General features: G+C 36.5%; 1 protein-coding gene across 2 annotated transcripts in view; it reads left to right on the top strand.

Moving 5' to 3' along the window:
- The window catches only part of LOC128808714 (cytochrome c oxidase assembly protein COX16 homolog, mitochondrial), a 45,966-nt gene that overhangs the window by 18,202 nt on the left and 5,729 nt on the right, over nt 1–22,035 (top strand). Inside the window, exons 1-2 of one of the 2 annotated variants that reach the window (XM_053980157.1) lie at nt 2,610–2,720; nt 12,638–12,700. In XM_053980157.1, coding sequence (XP_053836132.1) covers nt 2,625–2,720; nt 12,638–12,700 — 159 coding nt within the window. In that variant the 5' untranslated portion in view covers nt 2,610–2,624. Of the gene's footprint in view, nt 1–2,609; nt 2,721–12,637; nt 12,701–22,035 lie in introns of those variants that run through there. The other variant, XM_053980156.1, reaches the window with a different exon arrangement.

Here is a 22,035-nt window from a genome sequence, read left to right as displayed (position 1 = left end):
AGCATTTTCTCATTGGTATAAGTGTATAGTTAAGAGGTGGTATCTGCCTATTAGAATGCTTTTGTGTCGCTGTCAAAACATTGCTCTGTTCACACATGTACTGCAATGGGTTTCACACTGTTGAGTCCAGATGGTTGCAACTGCAGCAGTGCAGTGTTTAAATGAAGTTCAGCATCCACCCAAAAAGGGAATACATCTGCAAGTGACTGGACAAGGCTGTGCCTTGTTACTGGCTGGCACATTCCTATTGCTGTCCTTACATAAACTGCCTCAGGTATGTGTATGGGAGTTGCACATATGGGCATGTCCTGGAGTAGTGCAGTAGAAATTGTCTGTTGGTTATTGCTTCCATTTTACTTGCCTATAAAGTCCATCTGGACACGATTTCTGTGCCCCAGGAGAAGTTTGGTTTGTTTCTTCAGTTTGTTTCAGAAAAAAGAAGCATTACAGAATAAAATGTAATTTCAATGTTTAGTGCATAAGTTAGTATGGTTTATGAATAATGTTGTGTTTCTATATGTTGCATCATTTTTTCCTTTAAATAATATGTTTCATATGAGGTGAAAATTCTAAAACAAAATCACTTAAACCTCTGAATATGTCTATAGTGTTTAAAATTACACAAATCGTATTGTTTATTTTTACTTAGATTTGTGGAATACCAGTGGAGCTTCTCCATCACGACACATACTGCGAGCTACTAGATGAATCTGGTTTACTGCAAGCTGACTTGTTTATCTTATTTGAGGGCCTGCTTCTGTGTTAAAAAACAGAATTTGCTCTATTTGAAAGACTACCAAAGATACTAAGAATTTAACTGAAATACGTAGCAAGATGAAAAGGTGTGGTTTTAATTTTCTTCCACAAACTTTCTATTGACTGAAAACTGCAAGATATACTTACTATAATTCTTGGTGGATAAGCATCTGTGTTTGAAATCCTGTTACACCTTGGTGTTCCCCAAGATCCTCAGTCTGACCAAAACTTGTTGGACTTCACAATTTCAAGGAGTAATGTGGATAGGATGAGTCACTGTGATTGGACTGGACTGGCAAAGTCCATAGTGTTCTAATAACAATTAATGGACTTTACTGCTACCAGCCAGATTGTCCCATGCACTCAATTACCTTGTGTGTTCTGCAGGCTTTCTGCTTTATTTTATTCCAAATGGATTTAGATGGATTAAGACTCATCCTCTAGGCTTCCTGGTGTGCAAACACCCCCTACCAATGTTAAGGTCAATTTAAATTACCACTGTTAATACTCAAAAGACTCTAAATGGGTTCTTTGTATTATTAAAGATAGGGAAGTGAAATTTCAGTATCTGCTCAGATAAAACTAAATGTATGTTTGTAGTGCTATGCACTATGTCAGGGTTTAATTTTGCTCATTTTTCCATTGTCTTAAGTGAAATGCCTAGTTTGAGATAGCAATCCAGGTAATCCAGGTTAAAAGGAGGTTTGAGAGGAAATGCCCCAACATAGGTTTCATTCATTTTTAAAGCAAATACTTGAGAAATATGTTGTCCTCTTTTGATGGATTGAAATTAGGTTGAACTTCAGATTTTATTATTACGCCATTGCAGTGAGACAATTACCTTCCTTAGTGTATGAATATGGTTATATTTTATTTGTGAACAACAGTGAACAACAGGTGAGATAAACCTCTACCTAACTTCAAAATGCAGACAATTTATGGTTTTGTATATATCTTTAAGTGGGACTTAGTTTCTCAAGGAATGCCCATCTACAGCTGACTGGAGGAAGAGCCTAAGTAGAGACTTTATGCTTCAAGTCAAAAGTATAGATGAATAAAATTAGGTGAGATGAAGCCTGCCCTAGATACTCTTTTGCTGGAGCTTCATTGGCAAGCTGGCAGATGTCTTGAAGGTAGAGGAACTCTTATTTAATCTGTTGTTTGTGCCTGAGGCATTCCTGTATTCTCGAGAATCTGATTCCATAGGAATTTCTCTTAAAAACATCCTGCTTGATTTAAGCGTGAACAAAATCAGAATATCTTCAGTTGGTGTTTGGTGGAATATTTTGGATGGGAAAAGTATCCTTTCTAAACCTGTCAGACAAGGGATGTAGAATCATTTTAGCATCTGTCACTGAACTTGGCAGAATAATCAAGTCTTCTCATCTAGCATTTTAGCATTTACTTATTCATAACTACATCTTCCTGTGTTTAATTGGTTTCAGTAAGCTAATTACACAAGTGCAGCATGGCAAGGAATTGATGTTGGTGATTATTATTTTCTTCTTTTTATTTTCCTTAAGCAGGTCAGGTTGGCCTGGATCTCAAGTCTACTGATAAACTGGCTAATTTCCTTGTATAAATAGGTTTAGTTGATTTTCAAAGACTAAGTGCATTACTGAGCTTGGCCCTAGGTCCTCCAAAAGTTAAGAAAAGAATACACTGAAATGTTTGGTGCTATAGAGAATGTGAGAGGCATACATTTAGGATTGCTTATAGGTGAGGAAAAAAGCTCTTTGTCAGTCAGTTACCTTTATATCATGAAGCACATTTTACTAAATTAAAACAGACCTTGCTTTCGGGCATGGCCTGCTTAATGGGAGGGGTTTGGAATTGTATATTTAGTCAGGCACATTGGCTCCTTGTTGATGGCTAAACAGGTACCCTTACAGCGTCTTTGTTTCTATTTGCAGGTGGAATTTGGAACTTGTTACATTTTTGATCATGTTTCAGAACTATCCAAGGTAGTAAGTTCAGTCCTCCCATGTGTCACAAAAATGAAAGGGGTAGCAAGAGCTTTTCATACCCAGTATTGTGGTGGTACCAGATGTTCAGATGTTTTCTCTCTCAGTTCAGTCCAGAAGGATTGTGTGGAAATGAGCTCTTTATCCATGTTATTCTTGAAGATTTTGAGGTTCAGCTGCTAGTGTTCAGTTCATGTTTTTGCATTGATTTCAGCAAAAGCTAATCCATCTTACTTGAGCTCAAATTACTTCTCTACATTGTCTGTGGAGAGCTGTCTACTGAATCTGCTATGATACCAGACAGAGATGTATGTTTCATTTTTTCAGTCTTCCTTTCAGTTTAGTGTATAAACCACCATTTTTTTTTCTGTAAAAGGCAAAAGCAGAGTCAACTCTGGGATTCAGTACGATTTTTGTTGCCACATTCTGAGGCTGACACTGTGTGTATACTTTTGAATGGTTTACAGTGACTGGATCTGGCTAGACCAGGTGCTTATTGTCACCACAGACAGCTTACAGCACTTTAGAATGACTTGGAGTTAAGATATTATCTCACGTTATTGAGCCTCTCGGTGATGAATTACAATATACACTGAAAGTATTAAGAGTTCTTTGTTTTAAACAGAAGCAATTTTTTCCGTTTTTTACTTGATGGTGGTTCTGTTGTCAAGATTAGATTCAGATGAAGAAAAGGTTATTAAATGGAGAAACTCATTCTGATGCCATTTTAAGTGGAACTAATTTCAGTACATAAAAAGTTGATAGCTTTTAGATATTTGCATTTTATATACTACCAAGAATTCTGTTTGGTTTATTTAAATCCTGTCACATTGCCAAAATTAATTACTGGTATTTTTGCCTTGTAATTGAAGTGATTACAAGTGTGTAACTTAGCTTCAGGCAGGTTTTAGCCAAAACATAATTTAATATCCAGCTGTTTTTCCCAACACCTCCCTCAAGCACCAGAAAACATCTAGCTTTCCCGGCTCATCTTGAGAAGCCAGTAGCCGTGATGTCAGCAGATTCTAGTCCCTAGGATTTTCTGGACCTCTAGATCACTACCATTTTTACAAAGAAAATGTTGAAAACCTTTTGCCCAGGCATGTTTCCATTTTAAGTGCAATTTCTGTCTAAATGGACCTTCCCTTTCTTCTCCTTTGTGTTTGCTTGAAGCCAAACGCTGCTGTTGTAAACTTCAGCTATATGGCAATCTAAACAAGCAGAGCCCAAACTCGATTACAGAGAGGTTGTAGGAATACAGGCTTTTTGGATACTGCTTAGAGAAGAGAGATGACTTGTCTTATTAATATCTAAAATGTATGAATTAAAATATTTTGCATTCATAATTCCTGCTGATTTTAGTAGAATTGTTTTGTTAATGTTGTATGTTAAGCCCTTAAAAGGCAAACCCTTTGCTATTTGTGTTTTAAACTTAATTACACCAGATTTTACCATTGTAACTTTCTCTAAAATACCCATCAGAATGTCTGATCCTTTGACAGGTAAACATGTATTTATTAAAAATAGTGGCAAAATACCTTTCAAAAAATAGTGTGTGATGTACAAGTGTGTTGCAAAGTCTAGTAATTTAAAGTATAATGATTTGGGAAATTACAAGCTTTTTGTAAGTACAAAGTATTAGAATATGATTTTTCTTCTTACTTTAAACCTTCACTAGATGTCAGTGTGGAAAGTATTTTCCCTGAAATGCAATGGGAACTGTAGAATAAGAACTGTTAATTTCTTAAACACATGCAGATTTTCAGATGACAGTTATTAGAGTTTGGTGGTAATTTATTTGTAGAAATGCATTTTCAGAGCACTGAAAACAATTTTGATAAGTTCACACTGGATTCTAAAAATAGTTTCTGTTCAAAAAGACATTAAAAGTTAAAATTTATTTTATTACCTAATAAATTTCTGTAAAAAACCAGATATGTACTGTAAATCAAAATGATGTTTTAAAACATAATTCAAACTATTTTTAGGGTTAAAAACTGCAGACTTTTGGTTTCATTTTATATTCTTGTTTATTTTCAGTGAGAAAAAATATGTATATTTTCTTGCTGTTGGTTTCTGGGAACTGGAGTTGTTTGTGTGGGGGTAGCAAGCTTATTTTCACGTAGTTCAAGATAGGACTTAGGCACCAATTTACACAGTTAGAGAAGAAAAAAAATGCATATATATTTATAGATGTTTAACTCTGGTTAGGGAAAGCATTCCTAATCTGTTAGTGTGCCTGTGCATTGTTTTAACTGTGCTATGTGTTTATATTATATTTGAAGGATCAGGCTATCTCTGTTCCTACATGAGAAGGTTGATTCTTTGGAGTTCTTTGGGAGCTGGGTTTTTTTTGAGAATTTGTTGGTGTTATTTTATTGAAGCTTCAGTGCTTTTATTGAAGGTTTAGTCTCCTCTGAGATAGACTTTTCCCTTTAAATTAATTCCTTTGTGTTTCGGAACTGACACACCAAGCAAAAAATAGTGGTTTGGATATTGCACAATGCCTTTGGTTTCACTTTGATTCAAGTGAGCTGCTGCCAGGAACAGTTTAGGTGAGCCTAATTGAACAGCCAGTGAGCACCTGGACACAGGTATTCCTGCTGATGTACAGAACTAACGAGGACACCCTCTCCAATCCTCTTCTGTCTGCTAGTACAGCACTGAAAAGATTCAGAGGAGATGAGCACAGACTGCTTCCATGCTGCCTTCAGCTGCCAATTCACAGTTTCTCTCTTGAAGTTACTTGCTTTGAACAGAAACTTAAGTGACCTTCGTGTTTTTCAGAGCTGCCACAAAGAGGTTGAGTCTGTGCAAAGTTAGGATATGACTAAGGAAACCATAAGGGAAAAAAAAACCCTATAAACTATATTTATGCTAGTTTTCCAGCTTGAACTTGCATAGTAGGTACATAACCATTAAAAAGGAATCTTCAAAAAATATAACCAAAAAACATTGACTCTGCTGGAATTGCATCCAAAGTTGCATTTTGGATTATTTCTAACTGATAAGTATATTCTATTTAGAGGCAAAAAGGGTGGGTTTTTTTCCCTAAATACTGGCATCACAAATTTACACCTCTTCTTATACCAAAATTTTTGTACTGAATTTTACTGTGAAATTAAATTTATGCTAGCGTACTCAGAGCCAAGGTTTACAGCGTTAATTTGGTATAAATTACATAAATAAATGTGCAACTGAAAATCAAACTGGATGTGAAAGCATACCAAAATTAATTAAATGATGAGTACTTCCTGCTCAGAATTGAAAATTCTAGAGTCCCTTTTAGTTTTGTTGACCTTATATGGGAGAAATCTAGATATGCTTAAATGTTTGCTGAAGTATGGGATAGTTTGGCCATCATATTAACCTTTAATTGCATTTCCCATGACATTATTACATAAAAAGTCTGGTCCAGAGTTTCAGATTGTAGGTATTTTTTGATCAATCTGGAAGCAAGTACAAGGTTTGGATTTTGAGAGATCACTGGTGCACTGTGTTCTGTAACTCTGGGAACTGCTTCTGTAACAATTTATATTGCTCCTTTGGAAATGTCTGTATCGATTTCTGTCAGAGGAAATGTTTGGTGGGTTTTTTTGAGTGTTTTTTTGTTCTTGTTTTGGTTTTGTTTGTTTGTTTGTTTTGTTTAACTGTATTCTATGCAGATCACAAAGTCAAAAGGAAAAAGTCAAAGGACACAAAGCTAGGGTTTATATTTAATCTCAGCTGTCTCCCCAGTGTCTGTGAGTATTCCCATCTAGTCAATATTCTTGGATCGTATCCTATGCAGTACAGAATCCCAGAGTCATGGAGTTGTTTGGGTTGGATGGGATCTTAAAGATCACCTAGTTTCAGCCTCCTACCATGGGCAGGGGCACCTTCCACTAGACCAGAGCTCAAAGCTCCATCCAACTTGGCTTCAAGCAATTACAGGGATGCAGCATCCACAGCTTTTCTGGCAACATGTTCCAGTGCCTCACCACCTGCACAGGGAAAAAGGTAGTCTTATGTAAGTGTTTTTTATGTATTAAATATTTAAGTAATGTAGTTGAAGGATTGTTGTGAATGAAGTTGCACAAAAATGGTATGTTTTGCCTTGCCCTTCTCTGTTACCTAAGAGTGTATGCCAAAGAGCTTGGCATAAGTACAACCCTTGTTGTACCTTAGAACCTCTACAAGCTTTGTTCCTTTAATTTGTTAAGTAGAACAGCACTCAGCTTGGCTGTAGTTTACACTGCACTGAGTCCTGGGATTTATCCTCTCCTGTCTACTGCTTCTCACTCTGCTCATAAACCACAACTTAGAATATTTATGACACAGATTTCTGTAGCAATTTATGGGAGCCTTCTCAAGGAAGATTGAAGTTGACTGATCCACTCAAGATTGCTGATTTTCCATTTAGAGGAGTTAGGCTTATGATAAATGTTTTCAAAGAAGATACACTGTGGGAGAGCTAGAATTGGCAATTATGGTTTACTCTTAAGTTTAAAAAATGGGTGGGGAGAACAAATTGAAAAATTTCATATAAACAGTAATTTTGTGGACTCTCTGTACTGTGGATGCTGCAGGAAAATTATGTCCCATCTATTCATGCTGGGAGGGAGAGATGGAAAAATGAAAATCTCAATCCTAATTCATGTTCATTAAATTCAGGCCACTGTCTTCTCCCACTTCCAAAGCTGAAACCTTTTTCAGTGGGATATTATTTTGTGGAGGACAGAGTTGGAACAGAAACTCATGTTTTAGTAAAAATAACAAACTAGTTTTAGGGTAGAAATATCTTCTACTGTTTTTCTGGAAATGCTTGCTAGAGAGAAAGTTCTGTAAAACTTTGGCATACAAATATTTGGTCAGTACATGCCAGGACACAAGTATACAATGTACTGCACTGACTTATGTGAGAGGAGGCTGTTAAAAGCACGATCCTCTTCTCATGATGTGGCTGTCTCCTGACAGTTTCCTTGTGTAGTAACTGAACCCATCATTTTAGAAGATGTAATATATTCAAGTCTTGGTTTGCTCTAAAGCCCATGGCCACAAATAGTACATGGGCAAATAAACAGTAATGTTTACAGCATACAAAGACTGCTTGTGAAGATGGGCTGTTTGAGTTACGGGTCCAGGCATATGTGTTCTGTGGACCATTGGGATGTTACCCTGAAAATGAGAATGTGAGTCAGCTTGGTGGTCCTCTCTGAATGCTCAACAGGAGTGACACTACTATTCTGTTTTGTATTCCTGTGTTTAACAGAACCATATAATAATTTGGGTTGGAAGAAACTTTCAAAGGTCTTTCAGTCCAACAGTCCTGCAAGGATCAGGGAGATTTTCAGGTAGATCAGATTGCTCAGAGCCCCCTCCAACCTGACCTTGAATATTCCCAGAGATTCCCAGAGAATGGGGTATTCACCACTTCTCTGGGCAACCTGGGCCAGTGTCTCACCACGCTCATTATAAAAAGCTTATTTCTTATACCTGGTCTAAATCTACTCTCTTATATTTTAAAACCATCAGCCCTTGTCCTGTTGCTACCCACATTGCTAAAAAGTTTGTCTGTCTTTCTTGTTAGCCCCCCTCACTGAAAGGCCACAATCAGGTTTCCCCAAAGCCTTCTCTTCTCCAGAATGAGCAAACCAAGTGTTCTTAGCCTGTCCTCATATGGAGAGGTGTTCCATGCCTCTGAACTTTAAAAGGGGTAGTGATGGTATTCTTTGGGTTCCCTTGTGGAAGATCTGTCCTTTCTTTATCCTGGAGCTAAAGTTAGTGACATTCACAAATTTCTCAGTTGCTTTCCACCAGTATTATTTGTTTCTGAGCCAAAATGAACTGTGGTCAATGAGTATCAATACAAAATTGTTAGTGGAGAATTTTTTTAGTAGCAGCACTTTTAGGTTTATAACTGTACCAAAAATACTTGTGTCAAAAACAAAAAAATCCTCTTTACTGAGATGAGTGTATGTTTTCCACAGGGCACTGCAGGAGTCCCTGGCTTGGCAGGGGCTGCAAGCACCAGTTATTCCTCCTTTGCTATGTCATGATGCTTCTTGTCTGCACCCCAAGGTGCACCATTTTTAACACCTAGAAATGCTGTCCAGGTTCTAATTGAAAAACTGAAATGTCAGCCTTAAAATGAGAAGTGTCAGCCTAATTTCAGAAGTTTCTAGTTACTTACAGCCTCAAGTAGGTGCCTACTAAGATTTCTAAGAATGTTTCTGTGCTTAACCTCTATTACTTTTAGCTGTTAAGAATCTTTTTAAAATCTGTTTCTTTAGGAACCTTTTGAAGCTAAGTAAGGGTAAATCTGAAGGAATGGTGGGAGTGTGAAATGGGACAAAAATTCTAATTTGAAACCTGGATTCTTAAACATTTTCTGAGATTTTTCTATATTGCACTTGCCCTTGCCCTTTCAGTTGATGTAATATGAGATAAGCCTGTATAATGCAAAATATGGAGGATGTTTTATTCATTTTTGCTGCAAGTGCTAAAAAGGAAAAAAAACACGCCAGAAAAAGAAAATAAGTAAAGCCTTTAAAAATTGTGTTTATAGTATTGGTTTCAAAGCCTTGCAGACAGCATCTCATGAAGGTTGTCTAAATACTTGCATCAAGTATTTCAGTAGTCTTTCAGTAAGAATTTAATGTGAAGTTATGCTGTAATTATACATGCACATATCTTTGAATTCTACATTTAGAGATAAACTCTGAATTTAAATGGATCTTAGAGGAGCAGCTGAGATTTTGCTGAACAAGAAGAGTCCTCTAGTGTAAAGAAATATGTTTTCTGTTCCTTCCTGCCTCCTAAATAGTGGTGGAGAGGACACTGTCAGGCTTTTACAGTATTTGGACTTTGTCTGCTGCCATCATGATATTTACTAATACAGATTTGTATCCATAATTCAGCTGAACATCTATTTGCCAGTGCATAGCTGAATACTTCTAGCTCATTTGGCAGTATGTGTTGGCGTAGCTGTCATCATGGAAGCAAAATGTATGTTTGTATTTGGATCTTGTGGCAGATGTGTAATACAACAGAGCTACTGCTTTGGCATGGACACTTTCCTGGCTCTGCCCCCATTTGAAGTGTTCCCTGGTTATGATCTGTGATTGTGGCTCATATTGGTGTTTATCTGCCTTTCCAGATTGAAAATATTTAAAATAGTGTCATTTGTCATTCTCTCTCTCTCTCTTTTTTTTTTTTTTTTTGTTTTTTTTTTTTGTTTTGTTGTTGTTGTTCTTGTGATGTTTCAAAGATGGCACAGCATTGTACAAACACAGTGGAAACAAAACTTTATAATACACTTTTTCTCAACTTCTATAGGGGTTCCTAAAACAAATAGTAACCTACGTATCTCATTTGGTAGCTGAAAAGCTGGGGTTTGCAGTCAAGGCATTAGAAAGTGCAGGTGACTGAATTACTGTGCAGGCTCAAGTATGTTTCAATTATTCTGTGTGAGTAAGTATGTATGTAGGGGACAAAAAGGATAAAGAGAAGAGGAAATACTTTTTTTTGGTGGAACTTGGGGCAAAAGAACGAGTTTTGCGGAGTGAGCTTAAGGTGTATATGTAGTTTGCCCTCAAAACAGGGTTTAAATAGTCTTTTTGGGTAAGTTAATTTGCCAAATAAAATTTCTGCTTCCAAAGAAGCAGCACTCTCTGTTCATTTTGCATTTACAGGGTATTTTTTTAAAAGAAATTCCAACTAGGCTCTTTCAGTTCTGCCTTTTTGTTAATATTAAAGTTACAGCATCAAATTGGAATGCTGTGTCTCAGTTTTAGCTGTCTTTGTGGAGGCAGAGCAGGATGAAGACAGGAGAAAGTCTGAAGACAAAAAGGGCTGGAAGGAAGCAGAAGCAGCAGTAGCTTAACTGATTGTTTGCCTTTGCCTTACACAAATGTGGCCATGCAAACACCACATATTAAACAAACACACGAAAAATCGATAAAATAAAACTTGATAATGGGATATTGAACTGTCTTTGTAAGTTAAATTCTGGCTGTATTTAATTAAGTAAAAGTGATGTTTCAACCATGACACTTTGCCTTATTATTAAATGAAGGGAAAATGTAGGTGAAATAAAACTGTTGCTGCCTTACTTACTGGAGCTTTTATTTCCCCTTTGTGTTCTCACAATACACATATGTGTATTGTGAGAACACAAAGCATAGCAAATAGTGTTTGCATTTAGTTCTGAATGAGGTCCATGATCACTCTTCTTTCTGTGAAAGCAAGCTTCAAAGCCTGTCTGGCTGCCCAAAGACTTTGCATTTCTGCACATGTGATGGATGGGTTCATTGTTCTAATAAAGCATGGCTGTTGGAGGTCGTGGTCACAGGAGAGACACAATCCATCTTTAAGGAGGGGCAGTTCTACAGAGGCCTTGAATGCCAAGACAGAGATGGAACATTTCATTTTTCATTTGATGTAGAGGGCCAGTGCTGAGACACTATCTTGTTTTACAATTTTTTTTTTTTTAATTACTAAGAAGGTGGGAGCTGTATCCGCTACAAACATCAACCATTTTAGAGATTTGGCTTAGGTCCCAAGCGTAATGAATCTGGAGGTTGCAAATGTGTGTGTTTCTATGGCCAGATCGCTGATGAGGTAGGGAAATCAAACCTCTGGCCATGCACAGATGGTGTTAGACTTGCCTGTGTGAGCATTCATCCTTAGGAACTGAGATCTTGCAGGCTGCATGCTAACTAGCAGACAGTGCCTGTAATCAAGGGGAACATTATGGCCTAGGGAAATTTTTCAGAGCAATTCCCATCAATACACATAGTAGGTGTGTATTTTAAGTACTTTTGATAAGTAGGAACTCTTGTTAGAGGAGAATCTGATGGTGGATCTTCTCATTGGCCAGGCAAATTCTGTTACGTGTATGCCCTCCTTTTTGATTTCTGGACTACTTGTAGATGTTTGACATTGGTTGTGATGAAGGTTACTGATCCCTTTTCGTTCAGATCAAGAAGCTGCAAATTAGGAGTAGCAACTTTTCTTCACTGAATTAGTTGTAGTTGGATTAGTGTATGAGGGATGTAGAATTACACACATTACCGGTGTTCTTACAGATCTGTTTTGGTTTTTAAGCTCTAAAAATGAGATTGTTCTCTCATGGTGAAATTATTTGGTATTTTAATTATATTGCCTAAAGACTATGTCTGAATACTGTGTATGTGGCTGTTTGAGAAGAAGGTAGAATGCTTTCTCTAAGCGTGAGGAATGCTAATTATCTTTTTCCCCTTAGCTTCTGCTCTTAGACCTGTGAGAGACAGACGTTATTTAGCAAAGGGAGGGATGAACATCACTTCTTCTGGGCTCAGAAGTTAAAACGTGAAATATGTCTGCTGTGGTTCATTGACATGTCTGTTCTTAGATTTGTTCTTTCAATAAGCATCTCTCAAAGGTGGCAGGAAACACCAGCACTGTCAGTACAGAATCAAAACTAGGAAAGAGCTGTGTGTTCACCAGAAAATGGGAAATTCAATTCATGCTTTGACTTTAAAAACCAGGATATATGTATACCTATTTACTGAACTCAACATTCAGAAGTATAATATGTTGCATGATCCCAATTTTCTCTTTCTTGTGCTTGTTTCATTTATTTAAGCTTTGTTTAGTTTAACAGTTTTAAACTTAACAGGTACAGATTTAAATATCTAGGGTAATGCTAGTGCCAGGCTGTAGTTAAAAGTGTGTTTTCCTTTGGAATTTAATAATTTGGCAGTTGATCTGTTTCTTTTCAGGCCGATTTTTGTGCTGTGTTCATCATCCTGGTATTGGAACAAATGGCACATAAACTCTTTTAGAGGAGAGGAGGGTTTGCATGTACCAATATTCAGTTTATTTGAGGTTAAGATTTCTTAAAAAATACATTCTTAAAAGCAAACATTTTTGCTGTATTTTTATTTGTCTTTCAGGTTGATCCAGCTTTGAAAGAAAAATTAAAACAGAACACTGTGACACTGGAATCTGAATATGAGGTAAAATAAATTTGTTGCCTGGGGCCCATAACCTTGGCTACCCTTGATTACCCTGGCCGCTGGTGGGTCGTATCTGTCCCTAACTAAAATTAGATCAACCATCTGCCTTTGACTCACTGATGTCCAATAAAAACAAGGTTTTATGTAAAGAAATGTTTTTGAACACGTAGTGCTTCCTTCTGAACACAGCTTTACTTTGATTTCCAGGCATCAAGTACAGTGGTACAAATAAATTCACTATTTCTGTGGTTAACCTAGTTTATAAACGTAGAGCTGACGTTGGCCTTAGAGGGAGTGTGTGTGAATGTAAGTCAGCATTTCTACTGCATGAGTTTGGAAGATCTTTAGACCAAATTACAGAACAATGTGCATGATGAACTTTATGTTATTTCTTGCTTCTGAAATTTACGTGTATTTTTGAAACAACTGTCATTCCTTTTACATGGTTTCAGAAAATTTTATAGAAAAATAGTTCACTCTTTCCTCAACACTACATTTTCTTCAAATATTACTGAGTTCTAAAATGTCTGTTTTGACCAGTTCAGTATCCAGAGTCTCATAAATTTTCAGGCCTACAAAAAGCCATGTTAGAAAAACTGGAAAAAGCCTCCTGTGACCAGAAACAAAAGATAAAGCTATTTAAGATTATTCTTAATGTTTTAAAATTAATTTAATCAAATGTCCAACTAACACTTCATCTATCTCTGCAGCCTTTATGCTGAACACAGATTTTTGTTTTCTTCCCATACCACATTTCCCATTTTTCTCACAAGCCTTTGAAGATCTCGATTGCAGCCATTGCTCTCATACTTAGGTGTCCAAATGGCAGTACATGATCTTGATCATAAAATTTTACTATTTTATTACTCTTTTGTCATTTGTCTGAAATTAAAATAAAACTTACTTTTTGTGCTTTCACAGGTATAATTTCACAAAATATTTGCTAATTTTTACCACTATTGCAAATAGTTTTGGGCTCTCCCCCACTATAAAAAATTGTGTTTTCTGGTGCAGGGAATAACAAGTTAGAAAGTTCCAATGGAGACTCAAAACTTACAAATCCATTAAGTTCTGAGTGCTTCTGGGATTACTGTCTCTCAGTTTCCATTCAATATATTGTAAGACTGCTCTGATTTATTTATGTGGAAGAAAAAATAAAAAGAACCACAAGCAGTCAAAAGAACCACATCTCAAACTCAATATCTAACCTCAAAATCAACATCTCTGTATTCTGATATACCATACTCTTCCTTCAGAAGACCAGTAAATAGGTTAAGGATAATATTTAAATAGCCATAATGCCATTACCTTTATGGATAAATCAATGCTAATAAAATACATCTGGCATAATAATATATTACAAGCCTCCTTAGGTAATGAGACTCTGTTCTGATGGACAGAAATGACAGAAGCAATCTTATTTTTTCTTAATCTAAACTGTAGAGAGTTCCCAGACTGAAATTCTTCCAGAGTAGTGCTTGGGTGTTATAGAGGGCAGATCAGTTCAACAAAACAAATAGTTTTGCATAATGAAAATAGATTTGGATTATTGTTTTGAAATCTAATATCAATATATCCTTTATTATGGGCACCAACTTGCAAGCAAACTTTAATTTCTTGCTTCAGTGAAACTTGTGAAACTACCAGCAGTCATGCACATAGTTTGCAGGCTCTACACTAAGTGTGTAACACTTTTAAGTTACTGGTACCTCTGTATTCTGGTGGACAAAATCTAACCAATCACCCAGTTACAGCTGACATTTAGTAGAGTAGTTTTCTGTGGACCCCATCTTTTCCAGACTGGAGGGGTTTGGGTGGATGTTTTTCTCCTTTCTTTATTTTTGACTTGTCCAAAGTACAGCTCTTAGGAACACCTTCTAATTCAATATATAGGTCACATTGAAGGATTACACTGGTGGCTGTTACTAAATATGGTGTGGTAAGAGATCAAGGGCAGTTAAAAAAAAGTTGCTGTTTTGATATGTAAAGCCTTATTTTACAATATTATTAGCATTATATCTGCAGCTGTTACTGAGGATACCATGCCAGCTCTTTTGAAGCGTGGTTGACTGATAAATGCAAATGTCCTTTGGCCCTCCCCAAGACTTTTAAAAATATCTTACTGTCCTTACAGAAATGTACATACTGAATTCATACTGAATTCTTCTAGAATGTAATAATTTCTTCTATAAGCATACATATATGCCCTTATGGGCATTTTGCAAAAAGTAAAGACATTTCCACTATTTCAACCATGTTGAAGTCTACATTTTGTCTCTGATGTGGTGGTCATGGCAATGTAAAAAGATATAATCACAGACCTAATTTATTGTGAGGAAATTAACATGAATTAACCTTCTCATTTACTAAATTATGTATTCTCAAATTACAAAAGGTTTATTTCATACAGGAAAGTTTCTGGTCAGGATACTGTCTTGAGGAAGGAAGAATTTACACGTGTAATTCATACTGCGTTTATTGCATCTCAGATCTGTTAATTATGGCATTTATCTTGTGTCTTGGGACATGCCAGAGGAGCAAGCTACCTTTGCATACACTCTCCATTGTTTATGCATTTCTCTCACACACTTTTGTGTCCTCATATGACCAATTAGTCCCTGCTGCTCCCCTTTGCTTAATAAATCACAGCTCTGTCCACTAGTGATGCTGGTACTAATGTGAATGTAGTTCTGCTGCTGAGCTGGGCCTTGTAGAACACACTGTAAAAAATGTTGAGTGTTTGACCTGTGACAAAAGCCTGAGTATTTTATTTGAAAGGACAAAATTCTTTTTTAAAAAGGGAGATAAAAAACCTGATTAATATGATGAGTGAAAACCATTCTTGTGGTTGATTAACAGTCATAGTACATTCCTCTTCATGTGTTTTATGCAGTCTCAAAATAGCATTCCTTATTCTAGCACTTGGTTTCTGTACTTCTGTGAAATTAATGGTCTAATAAACACTAAAAAAAAAATGGCCTCAGTTACATCAGACCCCAAAATATAGAATTGTTGTTAAGAGTTTTTCTAGCAAATAAAAGCTTCCTAAGAATTTGCTAACATTTTGCCATCGAAAAAATAATTTAAGATTGAATCAAATATGTGATATTCAGTGGGAATCAATAGCAATTGAAAGTAGAGGAAAAAATATTCCAATAAATAAAAACGTGAAGGATTGCTATGGAAACAGTAAATGAGTTAGTCATAAAGCAGGGAAGACTGCTAAAAGATGCTAAGGGCATCAGAGCTGTCTGATAAGTAATCTGACAAGGATGGCTAAGAGAATGGTGTTGCAGCAAACCAAGACTAAAATAACGAGGATGTAAAATAATGAGGATGTAAAATTATGAGCAACCATGTTGGCAAAGTAGCAACATTCAAAAATGCATCTGTGTTTTTTTAGAGAAAAAAGTCCTTTGTATTGGAATCAGATGTGCTTCCAAATTCCTTAATAATCAAACAAGATGTTAAATACCTACTAGACTGTGATGGTTTATAGCTATGTTCTAAGAATGGGCTCGGAAGACTTCAGTGGACTTCAGGAAGATTTCAGTCTGGGAATAATGCTTCTCTGGGAATCATCACTGGGCAGGAAGGTGATAGTATTAAGAGAGTTTTGGAAATTTGGGACATACAGGTACTATTGAGTACTTTTTCAGTGATGTGAAAGAAATTGTGAATTCATTACTAATGTGCAAGTGATATGAAAATATTGCATTAGTAAAACTATGGCAAGGCAGGGACAGAGAGCTGTTCATATTACTTGCTAACATGGGCCCATTAAAAGTGCTAAGTATCTTTTCGAGTAGCTGAAGTTATTTATTTAAAAAACTGAAAATGCAGGCCAGAGTGGACTGCATTCTGAAAAGCAGCAACTCTGGAAAAGATTTAGGAGTTGATGAATAAATAATTCAGCTTTATCTTCTAGTGTGATCTTGTGGCACAAAAGTTAATTCAGTGTATGAATATGAACAGGAATGGTAGATGTAGGAACAGGTGATTTTACTTCTAAGTGTGGCACTGGTGAGGCTGGGACTGAAATTCTGGTTCTCTTTTTGGTATCCGGGTTTTGAACAGGGCTTTAAGAACAGATTGCAGAACAGGCTGACTGTACTAACTTACGGCTCTAAAAAATTCCTTAAAAGAAACTTAAATATTTAAATAGTATTAAAGGTACTGAGAAGAATGATGTTTTCATATAAATACTTCCGTAGGAAGACGGTGATAGCAATTGAACATTTTTTACTGCAGAAAATGTAGTAAAATTAGAAGTAAGATCCATTCTTAATAGCTGGGAACATAATTTGAACACAACAGCAAGACAAATTAGTCTTCTGTGTTTCAGAATATCAAAACTGTAAAACTTGATAGAGTTTTCCTTCAACTGGTTGCAAGGATGGCATCATTGACTGCAAGCTAGTCTGCAAATGGTCAGACTAGAGAATGCTGCTTTCTTGACTTAAAGAGTATGAATGTTGAGATGGTTTCATTCCTTATAATTTAATAATTCACAAAAAGTCAACATTGGCTCTGGACAGAAATTTTTTTAATTGTTTGTCCTGAGAATTACAGCAAAAGACTTGTAATGGCAGTATTAAAATGTATATTGAGGACAGTTCAAAAATTAAAAGTAGGTATATGGAGAGGTGTTTTGGGAATATAACCTATATATTTACTGTCTTAAAAGAATAATCTGAATAAACTCTTCTGAAAAAGCCTCAGGCCACTTATTGTTCATTTGACATAACTTCAGGGATTGTGGTGTCAGCAGAATGGATGAATTTTTTTTTCAGGGAGTGACAGTGTAGTAACACAGTAATTGCATCCAAGTGTGTGGACATCAGGAGTGCTCTAAGAAGAAATTCCTGGATGCCAGTCATTGGTATCTGCAAGTGTCTTGTTGCTGTCATTATCAGTACCAGAGGATTACTGATTTTGTTGCTGTTCAAGAATTAACAGATTAGTGTACTGAATTGATTTGCTTCAATGTCTATGAAGATATTGGTGGCTAAATGCCTTGAGCTATTTGAGAGCTGACAGAGATGTTGGTAAAATATCCCTCCTTAGTGACTTTTATGACAATAAATAGGTTGAGATAAATAAAGAGGTTGAGATACTTTTCTTCTCCCTTTAATCTCTCTGTTCCTTCCATGCACTCTTCTTTCTTGGTGCATTGTCCGGCCTAGCCATTAGATTCTGACTGCCCTCCAGGTTGTGTCTGGGACAAGCTGAGTTTCTTGCATTTCAGTTTATCCACGTGTGAAATGCTCTTATGTTTTTACTTCATTGTGAGTCTTCTACACAGTGTTTTGTAGAGAAGTACAAATTTCTGTTATTTTATCATCCATAGAAACTGCCATGGGAAAGGATTTTAATTCAGATACTTTGTGTTAGGCATTTTATTCTGAGTGGATGTGCAGTCCATAGCCAACCTATAGTTTTTGATCTTTTCTTCTTGACATCTCAGTAGTTTGCTGTACCATAGTTCAATGTGTTCAAACTATAAAATATATGTTCATAGTTTTTCATAGAGAAACACAAGAAGGTGGAATTTGGTGATGCATATGTCACAGGAAGAATTCTGGTGGAAAAGTCTCTTGCAGGAAGAAAGCCTCCAGAGTAAAGTTCATAGGGTGTCACTTTTTACTGGTGTTATTTCTGGAATGCATCTCTGTTTAATAGTCCTGTAAATTCTTTCATGATCATCTTTTAGCACAGGATTGTTCCTTAACTGAGAGCTGTTTCTTTCATATATGTTGCATTTGCACTTTCCTTATCCAGTAAGAAGACACTGATCTAATAGATGGAAAACAAGATGAATGATTATCAGACAGCAAACATGGTTGGGACTGTTACAAATGATCTCTTCTCATCACCCTTTCTCCTCTCCAAAACAGAATCCTTAGAATCAACTTACATTCCTGTGTGTTTTCTTGGTTTTTAATGCCCCATGAATTGACCACCTCTTACCATGCTAAGGCCAGCACTGTGTATTGTGTCAGTTACAAAATAACCCAAAAGCTTGAGCAGGGCAAGTTGTATGCATACATCATGGCTGAATTCTTTCATTTATTGTGTTAAGGAATGCTGCTAGCTTCTGCCAGGCAGCCAGAATGGAGAACTTGTACAGCTAGGTGAAAATGTTAAGCATTTCTGCCTTGTTAATGGGCCTCCAGTGGGGAATTGTTGGATCTTTGGTATGAAATCTCTCTGAAGTAGCTTTAATGTAGTGTGGGGGAATTCAGCTACACAGCTCAGGCCAGGTATGTTTCTCTCATTGTCTCCTTCTGAAGACAATACAGCAGAACAGAAATTTTTGAAGGAAGTTCTTGTCTTGGCAAGCAGGCAAAGTGGCTTTTTGCAAGAATATCCTCCATTTTGTTTTTCTTAGATTTTTTTCTCTGTTTTTGGCCAATTTCGAAAACACTATCTTGAGTATTTTGTGATTGCCAGTGTATTTCCAAATGATGTCCACGTGGACAATCAAGTCTAAATGTGAAATGCTTTAAAAATTAATATACAATTCTTCTATGTTCTTTGCTTCTCAAATTATTGTTACCCGTCATTATTTAATGTTCAAAGTATACTATAAAAATGTACTCTGCTTTAGCAAGTTACTGTCAGAGAATGTATTACTGCTTGTTCTAACAGGCTTACTGATCAAACCAAAAAATTATATGCAAGATTCTGGTGGAGGCTGACCATGGAGTTTTCACACTTCTTAGCTAGCTTAGAAATAACCAAATTTCTAAAAATGGAATGAAGAAGTTCCCAAATTTTACCCCTGACTTCATTGTGTGTCTGGTAAAACTTGGTATTTGCCCAGGTGTAGCTGGGAGGCATCACTGAGAAGTTCGCATGCTGAGAGAAATGGTGTTGGTAAGTCAATATGTAATAATCCATCTTGTTCATAGCATCTTCCCCTCAAGTCATTGGAGAGCCAGTGTCCCCCTGTGCCATCTTACAGCTCTAACATAAATAGTCTTTAAGACAATGCAGTTCAAAACCAAAATGCCTTCCAGCTCTAGAAAGACCCCAGACCTTACCTTCTAAAACTTCTTGCTTGTAAAAATTTAAAAAGATGCCTTGATCTTTCTAAGACAGAAGTCTTTCTGATTTGATTTAAAGACCTGTTGGTTCTAATAGAACGGCAGGTATAGTTATTCACATATTATTTGTGAGCTGTACATTCAGCAATGTTGCTGAGAAGTAGCTTTACTGTTACTGGCAGTACAGTATGGGAATAATGCTCCTATTACTGTTCTCATCAATTAGAAAGGGGATGTTAGCTGCAGAGAAGAAACAGGAGGATTTTTTTCCCTATGAGAAATTGCCCAACAGCACAAATCAAACAGTAGCCATTGATGCTACTGTAAAACTATTTATGGCTGAACGATTTGAAATTGCCCTGTTAATGTTTAGCCGAAATCATAGTTTCTCAACAGGGAAAAGCATTCTGTTTCAGCATATATATTGATAAGCAAATTCTGGAAGAGAGGTGAGTGGAAAATCAGCAGGGAAGTGTAGATGAGAAGCAGAAGTCCTAAACTACACTAACTGTGTGAATGTTTCCTGAACCAAGTGAGACCAGGGTAAAGGGGGGAGCATATTAGAGGCAGGAGATTGAGCCCACCAATTCAGAAGGATCAGCTGCTTGGTAAGGTTGCCTGCTGATTTGAAGGAGTGTGGTTACTTTAAAGTAGTTAGTTTAAAGTAGTACCATAAAGTAGTTAATGGCCTGGATTTAAGTTTAATTTGACACTGTTGTTGTAAACCTTCTCTAGTTGCTTCTTTTCTTATGCCCACACACTTCTGTGAGTAGTTTCATGGTGGTAACTGATCATTTCTTGTTGTGGTAATCTCTTAGCATTTTGCTGTGGTGTTCATTGCAACTTTTCCCTCTCACATAAGAAACCTTGTTTTTCATATCTCTTCAGAAGGAAAAACACCATGTGTGACTCATGGGTCTCATATTTTTTTATCCTGGTACACTTCATCCTTTTTTTATTAGAGTATCTTTTTATTAGAAGGACAGACTGTGCCAGGTTTTATATACAGAAGGTAAAAAAAAATGTCCACACTTCCAAGTATTCATAGTCTTAAGAAGTTGTTTGAAATAAACCATTTCATTGGTGTCAGGAGGGCTTTCTGGTCTCCAGATAGGGATGTGCTGTAGAAATTTGTATGGTCTTCTTAGCAGCAACAGAAATGTCATTTTTTACTCTTACTGGTCTCCTGCACTGTTAAAGATCACACATCCTCTTCAGTCAAGTTCACCTTTATTTAGTTGAAAAAGATGCTGCAAACATCCCAAAAGTCTGTCCCTGGCTGCTCCTATTTTAGAGACTTGTGCTGCAGTAATTAGGACATCCCCTTTACAAAGTTTAGTATGATACAAACTTAGCAAGACCAAGCAGTCAGCTTTGGGAAATTCCTTGGTCCTGTTGACTTGGCTAGGTCTCCCAAGTAGTGGATTTAGGGATAAATCTTAGTAAGCAGCACCTCTCTTTCTGGGGCAGAATAACCATAGCTTGATAAAACTTTTCTATACGAGAGAAATTAGAACTGTCCTAAATGTACTTAATTGCTTAGTTAAAAGTGGAATTTGCTGAATTTGGGATGTTTGATCTTGTACTACTGCAATCATGCTATTATTTATGTTGAACCTTTCTGAGTTTTGTTTTTGCTTAAGAAAAAAAGATACACTGAAAGTAAACGACCCATTCTCTTGACTTTGTCATAAAGCTTGTGAATCTTTTGGACTGAGAAGTCCATTTTGGGTGATCTGCAGGTGTAATGCATAAATGGCACTGGATTAGCCTCTGAGATTTATTGTGGTTTTAAGAGATTCTGAATTTTAAGAAGGAAAACTGCTTGTAAATTAGGAGGAAATCACAGCAAGGCCTAATTCCAGAAGTAATTCTGTCTCATGTTACTTTCTCTTATGTTAAAAATTCAAGGCTGTGTAATTATGTAGTTTTAGCTGAGTGATAAAATTGTTTAGTTTTACTGAGCACTTTGTATCAACTATAACACCTTCACATAAAACTATGCAAGTGTTCTGTGAACATTAATTAAATTCTGTGACACCTCAGAGGTGGAGGCAAGTCCTGTTCGCATGCTTTGCATGGGGAAAACGTTGCACAGACAAACTGGTGGTGCAGTTCCTCAGTACACATCTTCTGTGACAGTCCCCTCTCACCCCCAGCAATTCTTCCCTTAATGAACAAAAAAACAATCCCATTCTGGCCATATTTTGCTGCTTACTAACTTGCTTGTTTTCTAATATCATAAAAACGAAACATTCTCTAATTGGGAAAAAAAAACCCTTCTTT

The sequence above is a fragment of the Vidua macroura genome, chromosome 6 (assembly GCF_024509145.1).
Source record: "Vidua macroura isolate BioBank_ID:100142 chromosome 6, ASM2450914v1, whole genome shotgun sequence".
Taxonomy (NCBI): domain Eukaryota; kingdom Metazoa; phylum Chordata; class Aves; order Passeriformes; family Viduidae; genus Vidua; species Vidua macroura.
This window is presented reverse-complemented; position numbering and strand designations above follow the sequence as displayed.